At 37.1% G+C, this 17719-nt stretch overlaps 1 protein-coding gene across 1 annotated transcript in view; it reads right to left on the bottom strand.

Moving 5' to 3' along the window:
* The window catches only part of aldh1l2 (aldehyde dehydrogenase 1 family, member L2), a 32820-nt gene extending 18347 nt beyond the window's left edge, over positions 1-14473 (bottom strand). The window contains exons 1-6 of the mRNA XM_022671823.2: positions 14324-14473; positions 9189-9333; positions 4727-4961; positions 2543-2708; positions 2353-2454; positions 190-279 (exon numbers count right to left, since the gene is read on the bottom strand). Of these exons, the coding sequence (XP_022527544.2) occupies positions 190-279; positions 2353-2454; positions 2543-2708; positions 4727-4961; positions 9189-9333; positions 14324-14371 (786 nt within the window). The 5' untranslated portion in view covers positions 14372-14473. The remainder of the gene's footprint in view (positions 1-189; positions 280-2352; positions 2455-2542; positions 2709-4726; positions 4962-9188; positions 9334-14323) is intronic.
* Between the last annotated feature and the right edge of the window lie 3246 nt (positions 14474-17719).

Below are 17719 nucleotides of genomic sequence, written 5' to 3'. Positions count from 1 at the left end.
GGGAAGTCAGCAAAAATCAGGGGGTTTAGTGCCTTTTTAATCAGTCAGTGGTGCACTTGTGTTTTCCATTGCCAAGATAGCAATACACCAGAAATTTCTGTTTTTGAAAAAAGACTGTTGGCTGTCTATTGCAGTAGATGGTGGACGATATATTGCGATATCAATATCGTGTTTAGTAGGCTCACACACCTGCCCATCAATGACTGCCCATGCACCTGGAACTTTATCATGGCCACGGATCCAGTTGTGAATAGCTTCAGCAGGCTGGGCCATGTTCACCTACACAGAGAGAGAGAGAGAGAGAGAGAGAGAGAGAGAGAGAGAGAGAAAACAAGCGAGAGAGAGACAGAGAGAGAGAGAGAGACAGAGAGAGAGAGAGAGAGAGAGAGAGAGAGAGAGACAGAGAGACAGAGAGAGAAATGCAGATGGCGTGAAGGTTAATGGGTTTAAAATGACGGTGTGTAATGTGCCCTCAAGTTACTTCTTTAGCTTCTAGGAAGTGCAGTAGTTAAGGGGACAGCTGCTGGCTGCAGCCTGGGATTCCAGGCCTCGACCTCATAAATAACTCTAAATAACTCTAATACACTCTAATAGACCCCAGCCAATACTGACAACCATCCGCCCTGCTCACACACTCTCTCTTACACACACATTTCTTGCAATGCCAGAGAACTACAGAAGAAATATAACCCTGGTTATATCATCATTATCTCTGTAAATACATCTGCTGGTACTTCCAGGAATATCAGTGATGATGTGTGAAGAATCACTGCCCAATCTTTACATAAGACAGTTCTACTGCTAATTCTGTTTTAATATATTAATATCAACATTTTCCTTAAAAGCCGCACTTTTTTCTTGATTTTTGATCTTTTTAAAGAAGTAAAATTACAGCTTGAAACTCACTGCAGCGCTGCATTGAGGTGTAATAGGAGGAATAGTGGTGCTCTTGTGTCTGTGCCGGAGCTCCTCTGAGCTCAAACCAGACTCTGTAAGTTTTCCGAGGCAGACGCGACCAACGCTCGCGACCTGAGAACTGAGACCTGCTTTCCAACCTTTAGTTCTAACAGTTCTACAAGGACTACTGGTTCATTCTTTACAAACTAACATACAGACACTCTGGCAGAAGCTGGAAAGAGACTGAATATGTCTGTGAAAGCCAGAAAACGAGAAAGAGAAACTAAAATCTGACTGAAACATTTATTACACTCTGCAACTGTAGGGGGAGCCCACGAGAACAACATCTTAATTCCACCTAGTGGAGCTTTAAATCCTTTTTAGACAGTGCAAAATACTGAAACACAGATCCCCTATTCCAAGTTCTAGAAGTGTCATCTAATGGATTTTCCCACAGATATCAAATATACTCATTTTATTAGAACTAAACTGCTGATAAGGAGCAGTTAAATCTGATATATTAGCCAGATAATGCTAATTACCACAGCTAAGAACAAACACTGTCTCTGCTGCTCCATGCTGTTCACACCTGCTGCCTGTGCTGTGTTCACTGCTCGTTCCATTGAAAACACTTTTTTTTAAAAGCAAAGCAACATGTTTTCAGCGTTCTGTATTAAAGCAGCAGAAGGTGGCCAAATTCACCATCTCTGCCAGAATTTGACTCCCCCTTGCAAGAATGTGCATCATGCATGTCATGCAGCAGAATGAGCGTAAAAATCTATTCGTAACAGTCTAAGTATTGCAACACTTTACAATAAGGGTCAGAAATAAGAGTAATGAACACTTATCACAGTAAAAAACATTGTTAAATGGCTACTTAATGTCTTAACTAATTATTAACAGACAGTAGTTATGACATTATTAAACATTTCTACATTTTAGGACTTATAAAAATAATACAAATTGAAGGCATTGGTTAAAAATATGTAATTATTAATAGTGTCAATTACGAATTATTTGAGACATTTGTTCGTAAAGTGTTCAGACTATTTTAGTCAAAGTTGGACATGCAAGCTTTTTTGCTTTGTTTTTCCATTTTTTGATACATAAACAATAAAATGCAGTTTTCATAGTTTTTTTCTGATGCAATTATTTTACTATTGTCCATATATATTTTGTTTAAATGAAACATGCACAAAGTTTACCAAGCACATAGAGAATTTCTCAATAAATAGATGAATATTTGTATTTGAATGATTGTATATGATATAACACCATATGTCACTCTGAAGCAATATTATTAAATTCTACTGTAAATTCAAATATCTTGGCGTAAAAAATATTTGCACACATTAGTAGTAAGACTGACATCTGACTACTTCTGGTCTAGTCAGATTTAGCTCCATGCCTGTGTGTGTGTGTGTGTATGTGTGTGTGTCAGTGTGTGTCCGCTACCTTGGCATTGGATTTCTTCTGGATTCCCTCGTAGCTCGCTCCCTCCTCAGGCTGAGGAATCCTGGGAGCTTTCCCATCTGCTATAAGCTGTACAGCCTCCACCTGTTAAACACAAATCGTCTATATATGTAAGATATCTGTGTTGTTATGATAATACTGATATTTATCGTACTCCTCTGTCAGTGATTACCATAGATTTGATTCCCTCTGGGAAGAGGAAGCGGTTGTACAGCGTGTCCACTGTGTCATTGGGCTCCACATCACATTCCTTCTGCAGTAATACAGGACCGGTGTCCAAACCATCATCAGCCCAGAATATGGAGAAACCAGCCTTCTTATCCCCCTCAATCAGAGTCCTGCACATGTTCACAGATACACACAGATATACATGTAGTCTGTTTATGCACAAAATGAACATGCACACTCTTTTACACACACACACACACACACACACATGGTATAAAAAAGATCTGTATGAGTAAGATGTTTACGCTCTTCTCTAATGGTGTTTTTTTACACCTGTAGTTGGTAACTATGGTTCAAATCAGTTGATGAGATTTTTCACTTTTTTTCCCACAACTTGGTTTGTTTTCACACAGGTGCAAACCTAATGGGCTAAAATGCTTCCCAACAAACCAAGCAAACACATTGGTGTATCATTTGATTGGTCAGAGCTCTCTGTCGCAGGACCAAGAAAGTAAATACAGCAAGAAGAAGGCATAAAAATTTCAGCTGCACTTTTAAACAGTGTTTTCAATGGGATTCGCTGCTCAGACGTCTGCGTAGTAAGCAGAGTTGCACAGACGTACATGCTGTGTACACTTTCACCACTTCAGTTTCTGAATCAGTTTCTCTGATTTTGCTATTTATAGGTTTATGTTTGAGTAAAATGAACATTGTTGTTTTTTTCTATAAACTACAAACAAAATTTCTCCCAAGTTCCAAATAAGAATATTATTATTTAGAGCATTTATTTGCAGAAAATGAGAAATGGCTGAAAAAAACAAGAAATATACAGAGCTTTCAGACCTCAAATAATGCAAAGAAAACAAGTTCATATTTATAAAGTTTTAAGGGTTCAGAAATCAATATTTGGTGGAATAACCCTGGTTTTTAATCACAGTTTTCATGCATCTTGGCATCATGTTCTCCTCCACCAGTCTTACACACTGCTTTTGGATAACTTTATGCTGCTTTACTCCTGGTGCAAAAATTCAAGCAGTTCAGCTTGGTTTGATGGCTTGTGATCATCCATCTTCCTCTTGATTATATTCCAGAGTTTTTCAATTCGGTAAAATCAAATAAACTGATCCTTTTTAATCCGTGTATCATTCGTTCATTTGATATTCAATTGAGAATCAAAATCGGAAAATTAAAAAAACAATTCGTTTTTTCGTTTTTCGTTTTTGAATATAATACCAAAAAACGAATAACGGCTTGTATTTTGTATTTTTATTTGGTTATCCAAACAAAAATTGGAAATTTAAAAAACGGACCAGGAGCCGAATTTGATTTTGATTTTGAACTTGACCCATTTGTGTGCCCCGGAAGTTACTGATTTGTTTATTCTTGGTGGGTTTCTGTTGCGCGGGAGTTCACTGCAGTGTTATCTACACAGTCTGTATTGCTGTAGGCTTTGGATGGAGTTGAGGATGGAGAGTTTTATCTTGTTCAGAGGAACTAAACGCGTTGCAGTGAAAGAAGACGATATGACAACAGAAAAAATCGGCAGGATCTTTCAGGTGTTTGTCTAACGTTCCGTAGCTAAATGTCATATTTAGTTAATGTTATTCTGTGAATTGCCGCCTACATACTTTTTTATATACGTGACTAGCTGGCTAACTAACCTAGCTAGCTAGCTGGTTAGTCTATACATGGTGTAGTAAACTTCTTCCCTCACTGTTTTCATTTGAAAAGGTACACGGTCCCAGTGTCACCAAGAATAAACACCAAGAATAAACAAATCAGTAACTTCCGGGGCACACAAATGGGTCAAGTTCAAAATCAAAATCAAATTCGGCTCCTGGTCCGTTTTTTAAATTTCCAATTTTTGTTTGGATAACCAAATAAAAATACAAAATACAAGCCGTTATTCGTTTTTTGGTATTATATTCAAAAACGAAAAACGAAAAAACGAATTGGTTTTTTAATTTTCCGATTTTGATTCTCAATTGAATATCAAATGAACGAATGATACACGGATTCTTTTTAAGTGTTCTCTTAATCTTTTCAAATCTGATTTGAAAATATTTTAACATGTACAAAATGTGACAGATCTGTGTCAGGTCTGGTCTGGACAGTGTCTAACACACATCTTCTTGAACTAATCAATTAAAAAGAAAAGTGAAGGTAAAATCAGTGCGGTTATACACACCAGTTGATGGCAGAGGCTCCTCTGTGCTTCGGGAGAAGGGAGGGGTGGTAGATGATGGAGCCGTGCTTGGGGTTGTCGATCACATTCATGGGGATAAACTGGGAGCAGAAAGGCATGACGTTGAGCTCGGCGCCCACAGCCTTGTAAGCCTCCACCACCTCAGGGATCGGCTTTCCCTTCACACGCCAGCGGGGGAACTTAAACACCGGCGTGCCGTCTTTCTCCGCCGCCACAGCTGTTGGACAAGTTCATAAAAACTGCATTAGGTCAGTTAAGGACACACAGCATCACTGCCTGGCCTGCAAGAGAAGAGGTGCACAGATAACGTAAAGCATTTTACACTATTTACACTGCTCATGCTATGGAAAAAAAGGGGTGAATACAATCTGTCACATTGGCCTGAACTGGAAAATCCACTCCACTTCTTGTGTTCATGATTTATGGTGTGGTTGTTGCAAGTGTGCATAATTGCATGTTGGCCAGAATTAGATGCAATAAGGTCTTTGAAAGTGGGAAAACTGTGCACAATAGGGTAATATGGATGCTTGGTATTGATGCTTGACCTCAACTTTAATCCGGATCTTTTAAACTACTCTACCATATATCCTAAATTGTGCAAAGATGCCACGTAAAGATGCATCAATGATCTGACGTCATTTCTCTAATTTAGCCGATCTTGAGAGCCAATTAGATCATATTTGTGAGTTAAGAATTACAGCAGCTTTGTGTGAAGCTCACTGTGGGGGTTGCTTTGTCCTTGAAAGCTGCAGTTCCTTGTTCAACCACTAGGGTTCAACTTTCTCAGTCAGCCAGTGTTGTACAGGATTGCAGGCTTAACTCAGCTTGGTCATTCTGCTGTTTTACACATTTATAGATTGTGTAGGAATAATGTGTCTCGTTAAGGAAAGAAAAAAAAAGACCCTATTAACTGTATAACACCCTTCTCTAGCATCTCTATTATCATGTACAGTGAGTAGCTATTAGCACAGCAACACAGCAGAGCCAGCTAACAAACACATATAACAGCAAATTGTGCAGAGCCCATTTAACAACCACTAAAAGTTGATAAGCAACAGTCAGAAAGCTAAATACCCTTGAAAAAAGGGTTTGTAGCAAAAGAAAAGTCACACTGTTGTTATTTGTTCCCATTTTATTTGTCCAGTATCATTATTAGTATCATGAAAATCTGGTAAAAACTTCAATTAGGGGTGTGACATAATATATTGTATATATAAAGCTAAATAAAGTTCAAAATTCATTTTGCTGTAGTAATGCATTTTGTAAATATAATTACGTAATAATAAAACGTTTTGTCATATCGCCAAGAATTTAGGTGTCGCAAAAATACCCTGAAATATTGTCATGTTATTTTAGGGCCATATCTTCCACCCCTAAAAGCTGAAAAAAGATTCTTTGACTGAATGGCCATTCATTAAAACTTTCAAGGTATTAGAGGATGTTAAAACTTCTGCTTAGTTTTTTTTACATTACTATTGGTCACTGTAGCTCTTCTTCAAGCTGTTAAAGCAGCAACTTCCTCCTGACTCAGTCAATCTACATTGTTTTCATAGTTTTCCGTGTAATTACCCAATAATAAACATTAGGAAGTAGGACGTGTGCACACAATGATTTTCCCACTTCAGTCCAGTTCACTGCAGTAATTCCGGACTTCATACACGCTTTCCCAACTCCACCATCAATCACGAGAGCCCGCAATAACAGTGCACTGTGGAAGGGTCTGAAACGCTGCCTGTGGAGCCTTCACAGAGAGCCGAGCACAATCGATGAGTATCAGGCATCCTTCTACTCCAGTGCCCAATGCTGCACAACAATCGCTTCATTCAGACCCTCAGTCTGAGAGCCACGCTGGCTCAGTGACTGCACCACAGAACAAACATAACTGGAAAACTTCGGGTTTAGCAAATGTTCATGTTCTTTTAACAACACAGTAATTTTAGCCCACAACAAAACAGCTATAAAACATTTTAGGATGTGTGTTTTATTAGGGATTGGACGTTGGTTGATTAAATCTAGTGCTGGGCAGTTTACTGGTTAATCATATATATATATATATATATATATATATATATATATATATATATATATATGATTAACCAGTAAACTGCCCAGCAGGTTGATTAAATCTAGTGCTGGGCAGTTTACTGGTTAATCATATATATATATATATATATATATATATATATATATATATATATATATGATTAACCAGTAAACTGCCCAGCACTAGATTTAATCAACCAACCAATATATAATCCTATAGGGAACATTAACCCTTCTGTTGTGTTCTCGGTCAAATTGATCTGTTTTAAAGTTTGAAGATCTAGGAAAAATTGTTGAAAGTATTTTTTTTAGTATAACTTCTTCTGCTTGCCTTAATCAACTTGTGTATCAACTTATAATATGAAAATGGTTCATCTCACATATTTGAACCCACCCCTTCAAAAACAAAAACAAAATTGCAATGTTATGTTTCAATGTTATGTAAAACTATTGTGTTTTATATGCTGGTCTTTCAAAAGTCATACAGTATTGAAACGTAAAATATATATATATATATATAATATGATATAATAATGATAGAATCATCAGTAATTGAGTTAGTAATAAAATTTTCACACTGCTTTATAGGATTTTTTTGGATAATTAAACATGCAACACCATTCCTTTTCCTGACAAATGAACATAAAAGGAGGGTTAAAACCGGTATTCTTCACATAGCGCCATACCACTAGAGGCACTGTGAAGCGCTGTGTAGAACAGCACCACCATAGAAGCATACTGGTGCAGCTTGCTATCTAATGCTAGCCAGATATTATAACAAGCTAACACACTGGAGTAATAGTAGATCGGCTCTGTCCTGCCTGTAGAGAAATAAGAACAGCACTTTATCTGAGGAGCTCCTGCTGCTGTTCCTCACTGTATGAGTGATGTTTTTATCCAAGTAAAATAGCAAAAACAACAGCAAACATCAATTATTCACTGAGAAAAGAGAGGAATGGAACTACACTGACAAGCCCAGAAGCGGTCCTGGGTGTGGAATCATTTATTCAGCACAAGTGATAAATCTCTATAAAACACTGGATACGAAATGCAAAAAGCTTCAATAGCATCAACACAGATTGATGAAAACATTGACTTTGTTATCCTTAAGCTAATTTGTAACCAGTTTCACAGTATGCTTTAGGTCATTGCCCATTTGGAAGATCCATTTGCGCTCCAGCTTCAAGCTTCCTGGCTGATGTCTTGAGATATATATTCTGTGTTTCATTTAACCCTTGTGTGGTGTTCATATTTTTGTTACTCATTTACTTTGTTACTTGTATTTAATTCAGCAAAATTAAGCAATTTTACATTAAAATGCTTTACACATGCTTGCTTCCCCTAAATTGTGAGCAATATAAACAGCTTACATGGTTAATATTTGCCCTTTACCTTTCTTATGTTACATTTCTTTCAAAAAGTGCTACTCTTTTTTATATTAGTTTTTTAATAAAATGTAAAAGAAAATGAATTAAACTCAAGATATGAGTAGAACATTTGTTTAGTTCCAAATTTACAAATGAAGCAATGTTTATTAGCCCTTGGCCAAACATACTGTATGTTATATAAATGTGTGTGTGTGTGGGGGGGGGGGTGGGGGGGGGGGGGGTGTACAGTGTGTGTTTATCGAAAATGTGTTTTGATATATGTTTTTCACAAAAAATGAGCCAATGCCAATGAGTTTGAGTTAGAAAAAATAATTTTTTAGTATCATTTGATGAAAAATGAAAACGGGTCCCACAGACCCGAACACCACACAAGGGTTAAACAATACTAAAAGATAAGATATGGACTATAAATCGATACATTTAAAAAACGTATACTTGTTTTTTGCCGGTAGGGTTAACCTATAGTTGTCATTGTGAACATGGTTTGAGTCACTCTATACTTTTTTCTTCTTTTAAACAGAACAGCTTTAATATGTGTATTTCTGTCATCAAAGACTTGACTGGTTTGAGGACTTTTCACCTCAGTGCTTTTTACTGCTTTTCAGTAAAACAATGAAGTCATTTGACATGACCAGCTGGTCAAACGGCTTCCTCTGACAACACAGACCCCAACCCCCTTCACACACACACATACACACTTAGCCACTGAAAAAGACCCTCTCCCACGTGTGCACACACTCCTGGAGAAGTGTAGACGTGGTCTTTACTCAGAACCCTGCAGCTGGTTCCATTGGCAGCTGTTAAAATAAGAACAGCTTTAAGGCTTTTCTCTTCTCTTCCATTCACTTTACTTCATTACATGTCGACAATCATAGTGCAATATTATAGTTATAGTCTATTTAACACCACAAAATACACTTTAACCCAAAGCAAAAAAATCATCTCCTCTGGTTGCAGTGGTCCTCACCACCCCACTATTAACTCTGTGCACCCTCCCCCATCCCATCACTCACCAAGAGGGTCTGCCTTGCCATCTTTATCTGGAACGGTGAACACCCCCACCACCTTATGGCCTTGCTTCCGGAGGTTTGTGTATACTTCTTGGCCAAAGAGGCTCTGGCCAATCAGGGCTAGCTTCAGCTTATTTTGGTAGTATGCCTGCGTGAGGAAACATAAGAAGGGAAGGGATCACTTTCAGTGGGCATGCCAGAAAGCTGGACAAAATAGACAAAACTGTACTCAAACCCTCATTTGGATTAACATGCAGCATGTAGCTTTACGCAAATGAAAATATTATGTCAAGTCTGGCGATAGACCCACATTTAGTATTATATAGAACAGGGGTGTCCAAACTACGGCCCGCGGTATTTTAGAAATAGAATGAAAGTTGGCCCGCTGTTAAGCAGGTTTTTATAATGTGAGATTCAAAGTTTGAACGCTAGGTGTCAGAAACAGGCCAAAGAGTCTAAAAGCGGAGAGGGTGCACATTTCTAGCGGAGAAAAACGGGGCAAAAGAGTCTAAAAGCGGAGAGGGTGTGTATTTCTAGCACAGAAAAACGGGCCAAAGAGTCTAAAAGCGGAGAGGGTGCGCATTTCTAGCGCAGAAAAACGGGCCAAAGAGTCTAAAAGTTGCAGTAATTAAGGAGTTTAATATTAAGAGACATCATGAAATTAAACATCAATTTGAAAAATCTTAGTTTACACAACACTGTCAAAGATAAAGATAGTAAGTCAAGTAAAATGGTGTGTAAATGAAATAATCAGGAAAAAGTATTATTTAAAGTGGTATATTTCATTATTTATTTTATTACAGAGTCTGTGGCCCGTGACTTCAAATATATTTCTCCTTCTGGCCCCCAACAAAAAAAGTTAGGACACCCCTGATATAGAACTACCAATACTGAACATGTGAGACATTATTGCACTAGGTTCATTGTAAATTACTAGGTAATGCCACCATAATCACACATTTTACCTTAATTAGAATTAAATTAATATTATTTTAATAAATCAGGGACACAACATTGCTTGTTTCATTGCTTAGTTGGCCCTAATACTTGTAATAACACTCTTATTGACCCTGATGTTGAGCACACGGCAGTGTGTCGCTGCGTTAGCGCTGTGATGCTACATGGCAATGCTACATCAGTAGCAGTTCAAAAAGAGGCTTTACTGGTAATAGAGGGAGTCCTAACGAGTGGGTTGGGTAATTGCCCTTGTAAATTGGGAAGAAAATGGGATTAAAAAAACACAGTTTCATGGTCATCAGTACTACAACACAGACAGAGGAGTTGATAGAGCTGATACAACCAGGTTCATTTGAAATGATGTCAGGATTGAAAATGAAGAGATTTAATTTGAGACTAAAGTATAAATTAGCATTACAAATTTAGAAGATTAAAGGTCTGGGGTTAATCTCCAGGTGTTGATAAAATGAATGAATAAATAAACCTTATAGCTCAGCAACACCAAAAGGCCTAGAGCAGTGGTTCCCAACCTATGGGTCGCGACCCAACCTATGGGTCGCCAAAGATCCACGATGGGTCGCGAAGCCCTCTTGATTTTAAGGGGTTTCATTTTAATACTATATATAGTCTAGGGTAAGCAAAAATCGCCGCGCTGCGCTGCGCTCTCTCTGTCTCTCTCTCTCTCTCTCTGGCGCGCGCGCGGGCGCTCTCTCCGGCAGCGCGGAGCTGAATTCAGCGCGAGGCTGTATATAATAATATAATAATATAAGAATATAAAACTCAGTTTAGTTAAATAAATTAAAATGAGTGAGGGCCTGTAAAGTTAATCAATTATTGTCCAATATTTGGACAGGTTGAGGTTTTGGTGAGCTGTTTTACTGATTTGAAACTGAAACTGAAACTGATATTATTCTTTTTTTTTGTTTGTTTTTATTTTATATAAATTATTTTTTTATTCATTTTAAATAGTTGTATTATTTTATTGATCTAATTATTTTTTCTTCATAAGATAAAAATTCCTTATGTTTTATGTATCAATTTTTCCTTTTTTACGTGTTTATTTTATTAATCTATAGTAAATGTCAGTTTTTATTTGTCATTTCTAACCCCCGCCCCCCCCCACCCCCCCACCCCAACCCAATTATACCCTTACATCTTTTACATTTGGGGGGGGTACAATGGTACAAATATGGGTCCCTGAAGAAAAAGGTTGGGAACCACTGGCCTAGAGGTACTGTGTGTGACGTAGTGTGAAATGACTATAATATCTACTCAAGTTCAGAACGCCAGTTTTGGTCCTGGAGGGCTGACTTCACACACCTATTACTTGTCAGGTTTTGTAGCTCTGCTACAGCAGATTTACCAGCAAACTGTGCTGAACTTTAGGTCCCAATGGCCTCCCCTGCTCTAAGAGTTTACCACCAAGAGATGCCTTCATTAATGTTAAAATAAAGCAGAAGTAGCAGGATGATTTCTGAAGTGGATAGAGGTTTAATGTCTGCTTATATTTCCGTTCATTTAAGTTAAAACATACTGGGAAAGCAGCTTAAAGTTATTTTTCTATTAAGGCAAAGAAACAGACTGGTCCTAAAAGTTGAGCAGGTTTTAACTTACTGAGGACAAAACTCAAAAAAGAAAGACCCAAAAACAAACAGCCACTGGCTTGCAAGCAAATTACTTCATGAAGTCAATGACCGCAAAATATATTGTAATTATTAAACATCATTAAAAGTCCTTACTTGTCTAACTCATTTTTAATTTTACAATATTTTATATTTTATTTTTAAACACCTTAAATTGGGGCTTCACATTTTTTCTTTGCATGTGAAATACTATGCCCCTATGTCCAGCATTGTAAGCCAGTTGGGAGCATTGGCTAAAAGCAATATATTGCTGTATTTTGTAATGCTGGGGATGAACATATGTAAAAGTTTGTACTTTATATCATGTTTCACTACACCCCAAGTCCATTTCACACCAGATTCCTCCTTTAACGTCCATGATAAGACCATCTAAAGCATGCCTGCTAGAAACAGATGGTAAGGCTACACAACACAGATAAGTAGCTAACAGTGCAGGGTGGGTGTGGTGGCAGCTGTAGCGTAAATACACAATGTAACAACAGGCTAGAATAACCAACCCTTTATGGCATGGTGTTTCCCTCAGGCTACAAACCAATTATTACCAGTTATTTGGATTATTACACTTTCCTTTTAATTATTATAGTTTCTTTAATTATTATAGTTCATATTTTTCATGTACTTACTTAAAAATAGTGCTTTTTAATTGGTTGCCTCAGGGCAACAACATGCATTTAGACCACAAGGCATTCATGGTGAAGCAGCGGTTCAACAAATATTAATGGCATATTCCACCAAATCTGTGCCATTTCTATCATAACATAAAACGTAAGAGGAATGTGGGAGTGCCAGTAACAGGAGTGAGTTCCAGTAACAGGAACGAGTGCCAGTAACAGGAGTGAGTTCCAGTAACAGGAACGAGTGCCAGTAACAGGAGTGAGTTTAAATAAGAGGAGTGAGTAGAATCCTCTTGGTTTATTGGTTTATTCATGTGAATATTATTTAAAGTAAACCACTTTTTTTCAGTTCTGTTTGGTTAATCATTTACCCATTTCTTTAATAAACTGCATGATAATAAATTTGATAAATTTCAGGTTTTGAGTTTTTTTTTCCTGTTAAGACTAAGTACCGGACCTGGGGTGACAGAGCTTTCTCCATAGCTGCACCATCACTTTGGAACTCTCTCCACAAACCCATTCAAGACTGTTCAGATTTGTCTACTTTTAAGTCACTACTAAAAACCCACCTCTTCAGATCTGCATTTAACCCATAATGTGATTTAATAAAACTTGTAGAAGCTATGTTTTTTTTATTTTATATAAATTGTAAATTGTCATTGGGAAAACTGCCTATATTATTATTTTTTGTGTTCAATTTAAAGACTGTCCCATATTGTTGTTTTTGTAATTTGTGCCTTTTAATTTGTGCCTTATTTTGTATGTAAAGCGTCTTTGAGAATCTTGAAACGCGCTATATAAATAAAATGTATTATAAGATAAAAATAGTTATTTTGGTCATAAATATCAATTATTATTATTATTTGAACATGCAGTCAACTTCAAATCAAACATGCTTTTTAAATGTCACATGAGTTTTGGTAACAGGACTTGGAACCAAAAAATGGAACCATCTTCGGATTAGGAACCTTGTAAAAAAAAAAAAAAAGTAAAGCTGCCTGTGATTGACCAGTGCATGTTTTATATAGATAAATAAGGTTAGATGTTATTAGATTCAGTGTTGATAAAAAATAAGTTTTATTTGGCACCCATTCAGTGAAATAGCCCAAATATCATGCAATAGTGGATTAACACTCCTACCATAACCAAATACTAATGACTGACACTACTTTTAGACACCATAATAGTAACATATTGTTATTATTATAATAATAACAATATGTTAATATGTTACTACATTAGTTACACATATGTATGTGTAACTAATGTAGAATTTAAAGAATGCAGGTAGTTAGTAGCTATGTTGTAGATAATTGCAGTGTAATAGATATCACTGGGAGACCTGAGGTTTTGTGTAGGGGCTTCAGTAACCTGATATGGCCTGAGCTTTTGGCTGCTTGCTGATGCAACTCTCAGAAGATCTGTCCAGTGGAAGTAATCCGACAGCAGACAGCCAGCCAGCAAACCAGCCTGCAGAGCAGGACAACGTGGCGAGCAGAGACAGCGCCTGGGAGCCGCAGAGATCAGCCTGAAATAACGTTATATCTAAATCTAATATATACAGATTAAATTCACTGTATCTGTACATGCAAAGCTGTACTCAGGGTACTGTTTCTGAAGCTGCGCAGGCTCTGCAGACATATGCATTAACGTTAGTCTGCTGCTGACTGGAGAGAAAGCATGAGAACCAAAAAAAGCGATTTACAGCAGATTTCAGTAACCCTAACCTAGTTAATTAAACAGGTTAACTAGGGCTAGATATCTGCCAGACGTTTGTTCATAAGCTAGCTGGTCACTGCGTTAATTCATCCGTCCATTCATTCATTTTCGCACCGCTCTATGTCTATACCATTCATTACCGATACATATATCCAGCAGATAAACACACACACACACAGAGTCGTTTTCTGCAGCAAACACTCACCGAGCTCGTGGAGAAGCTCCGGATGATCGTGCTGGCCGCCCACAGCATCGCGAACACCGTGCAAAAGCCAGAAATCTGAAGAGCCGAGATCCTCCGTGGCTCCGAGACGCGCGCACACACCTGCTCACAGGAGGAGCGATGCCTGACTCCAACGAGTCGTTCGTATGAGTCGATTCATCGAACGATTCATGAATCAACCGGTCGAACTGATTCATTCATTGATACATTTTGGAGCATCTACTCATCATTTATATTATTGAAGATAGTTTGACACCATTAAATGAATGTATTCCATTAAAAAATGTACACCATTAAATGAGTTAACTGAAAAAGCATATCCAGGGACGGTGTTGTGTCAAATTCAGCACCCCTGCCACAAAAAAAGCACCTCTTCTCTGGAGCGTGCACTTACATCTTCTTGGCTTTTACTTTTTTTAGAAAATGAAAATACCCAAGATGCTGTTCTAAGCTACGCTGAATCCTAAGAAATTAAAAATAGTCACGTATAGTCATACCAGCCTCTCCAATGAGGGAGTGCCTCACCATAGTACCATAATTCGGCACAACACCGGTGTTCTGTCAGGTTGTGCTACCCATCGATTTGTGGTGTTTTAAAATGTAATTACCCTTCTACTTACTGCAGTGAATGTGGTATTTTGCTAAAAAATATAATTATATTTATGTCATCAAAGAAAGCTGAACTTAATTTTTTCATATAAAATAAAATGTAATTTACATTAAAATAAGACATGTTTGATATTAATCCAATTTCTAATGTCTGTCCAGAAATTATTATGATTATTAATGATGAATATTAACATAATTTTTTTTTCCAGAGATTTATCTTCTCACTTACAAAAGGCACATAAATCAACACCAAATATGAATCTTCTTTCGAGAACAGGGCCACAGAATACATCTTATTTATTATTTTAAAATTAGTCTCCTTCACTGTAGGAGATATGGGGCATTTGACAAATCTGGAGTGAGCAAAAGTCTTATTTTTATGATTTGTATTAGGAAAGTTTCTGGAAAAATCTATATTATATTTATAGTAAATAATTACACTCGTCACTTCAGTCCTTTGCCAGTCTGTGAATTATTCTTACTGAATCGTTGAACTAGATGTTCCGGACGTTCGATTCACTGAATCACACTGAAGATTCGGTTCGCTAAACTGAATCGAACGGCGCTCGCACTGTTTCGGACCTTTCACATACACGGAGGGACGTCGCGCGAGGTTGTGCGCGCGCGCCCCCGTCCGCCGGTCGCCGTCCCTGACTTTACTCCACTGGTTTATATATAAAAACTACAGACAGTGATTTTAACGTGATTGTCTGCGTTTTTTCTTGCAGCTAATGTATTTAACCGCAGCTTCAATCAACTAATGATCCATATTTTTTTGGAGAATTTAATACGTGTAAAAATACTGATATTGTAATAGGGACAGTTGTAAATTAAATTCCTCCAATCAGAAACAAGCTAGAGTGATTTACTCACTGTACGCATGCTCAGTTAAACTGTCTTCTTACTAACAAATAATAGCCATATTTGAAGCTCTCAGGAAAGGTCATCACCAAAAATAGTAAAAATGTAACTTTTTTTATTAGATGTATTTTTTAAATACTGTCCTAAAATCAAATATCTAGGAATCCAAACATGTTTCATTAGAATCCCTGTTTTATAAGCTAAACATAGAAATGATTAACGTATCAAACTAGCAGTCAGGCTAGTTCACACAAGGTGAAATTATTGCTGGTCTTACTGGGACGATTGGAAACGCCCTAAACCAAGTAGTGAGTGATTTTAATTTATATGAATAAAAAACAAAAACAAAGATCATTAAAAAATGTTTTGGAAATGCACCAAATATCACATATAGCAACTGCTTGCCAACATCCTCACACAAGCTTATTTTTTCTGACTGAGCTGCACAATCACATCTCATTTCTTGTTCATTATTATAAAAAAGAATGAGGACAATGTTAGATTAATGAAACAATTCACAATAAGCTCATGTATTAGGCTTACGTGATCTAGTGGATAGACTACTGTGGACTAGTAAAGAGATGTGAGATATAATAATTATAATCTCCAACGAAAGGCCTTTTTGATATATGGTGGAAAATGTAAAACCTTTGCTTTACATTTTTGTTTTAATTCCTTATTTTCCATTTTTAGTTTTTACAGTGTAGCTTGTGAGCAGCAGACTTTCCTGTGGAATCAGATAAGTGCACATTCTGACGCTCAGCACTATAAATAATCTCAAATCAAACAGCATTCTGCCCTTAGTCACACCAAACCGACTGTGTCTGGTTTTTACTGTGCAAAGGTTAATGCAGGTCATGCCACAAAACGTAGGCCTGCTATTACAGGCCTGTCACTATAACAATTTTTTTTTGTGGTTGATATATCTTCACAGAAATCATTGCGATAAACAATATTATTATTATTATTATTATTATTATTATTATATAATCGTATGAGTAATTAATGCAACTGATATGATGATAATAAAATAGCATAACACCACTTGAAATAATCTTAGTTTGGGAAATATATACTAATTTCTTCACCCACAGCAGAATTCCACACTGTGTTTGTGGGCTGCAGTGAAAGTTATTGAAATAAACACAACAAATAACCACAATAGACACTATGATTATATGATTATCAAATATTACTGAGGTCATGTCTATTTTTTGTATGATAGGCCGATAATGTAATTACCATGACACTCCTAAATTAAATACTTAGTACTTATTATACTTATTAATTAAATACTAAATAATTTGTCACTTTATTAACCTGTATCTTATTTCTACTAGATTTTGCAACATTGCTGTGGGGATTTTATTGCATTTCTTAACAAGTGTGTTAAAGTGTGTTAAGTGAAAGATCAGTCTGTTCAATTATCACCACCCCACCTCATCCCCAAGCCCCCAACCTCATCCCAAAAGTATCGGATGGAGCATCATCATTCCAGAAAACACAGTTCCACAGCTCAATGCTGGCAAAGGGACTTGACAAGCTGTTTGTTTATTTGATGTCTCCATATCTCATCAATTAATTCAGCTTAAAGAGGTGCTGAAACTCAGCTCAAGTTTGAAAAAGGCAAAAAAATGGGAAAGGAAGTTTGGGAGGGGCACTGGGTGATGTATGGGTTTAGAGGTGGGGCAGCAGGGCACCTCTGATAGTGGTGAGATGCAGATGGTTGGACGTCAGCAGGGAGGCGGGATTATTGATCGACTGATCTGCATATTGTGATGTGTGGCACATGTGATGTGTAGCTCATCCTCAGCTATAGCACATTTGAACCTGAGAGGGTGCTGCAGAGGCAGAAATAATCACAATAAAAGCGTTTTTTAAAGGTTTTAGGTTAGCTAATCTTTATAA

The sequence above is a fragment of the Astyanax mexicanus genome, chromosome 2, assembly GCF_023375975.1.
Source record: "Astyanax mexicanus isolate ESR-SI-001 chromosome 2, AstMex3_surface, whole genome shotgun sequence".
NCBI lineage: Eukaryota > Metazoa > Chordata > Actinopteri > Characiformes > Acestrorhamphidae > Astyanax > Astyanax mexicanus.
This window is presented reverse-complemented; position numbering and strand designations above follow the sequence as displayed.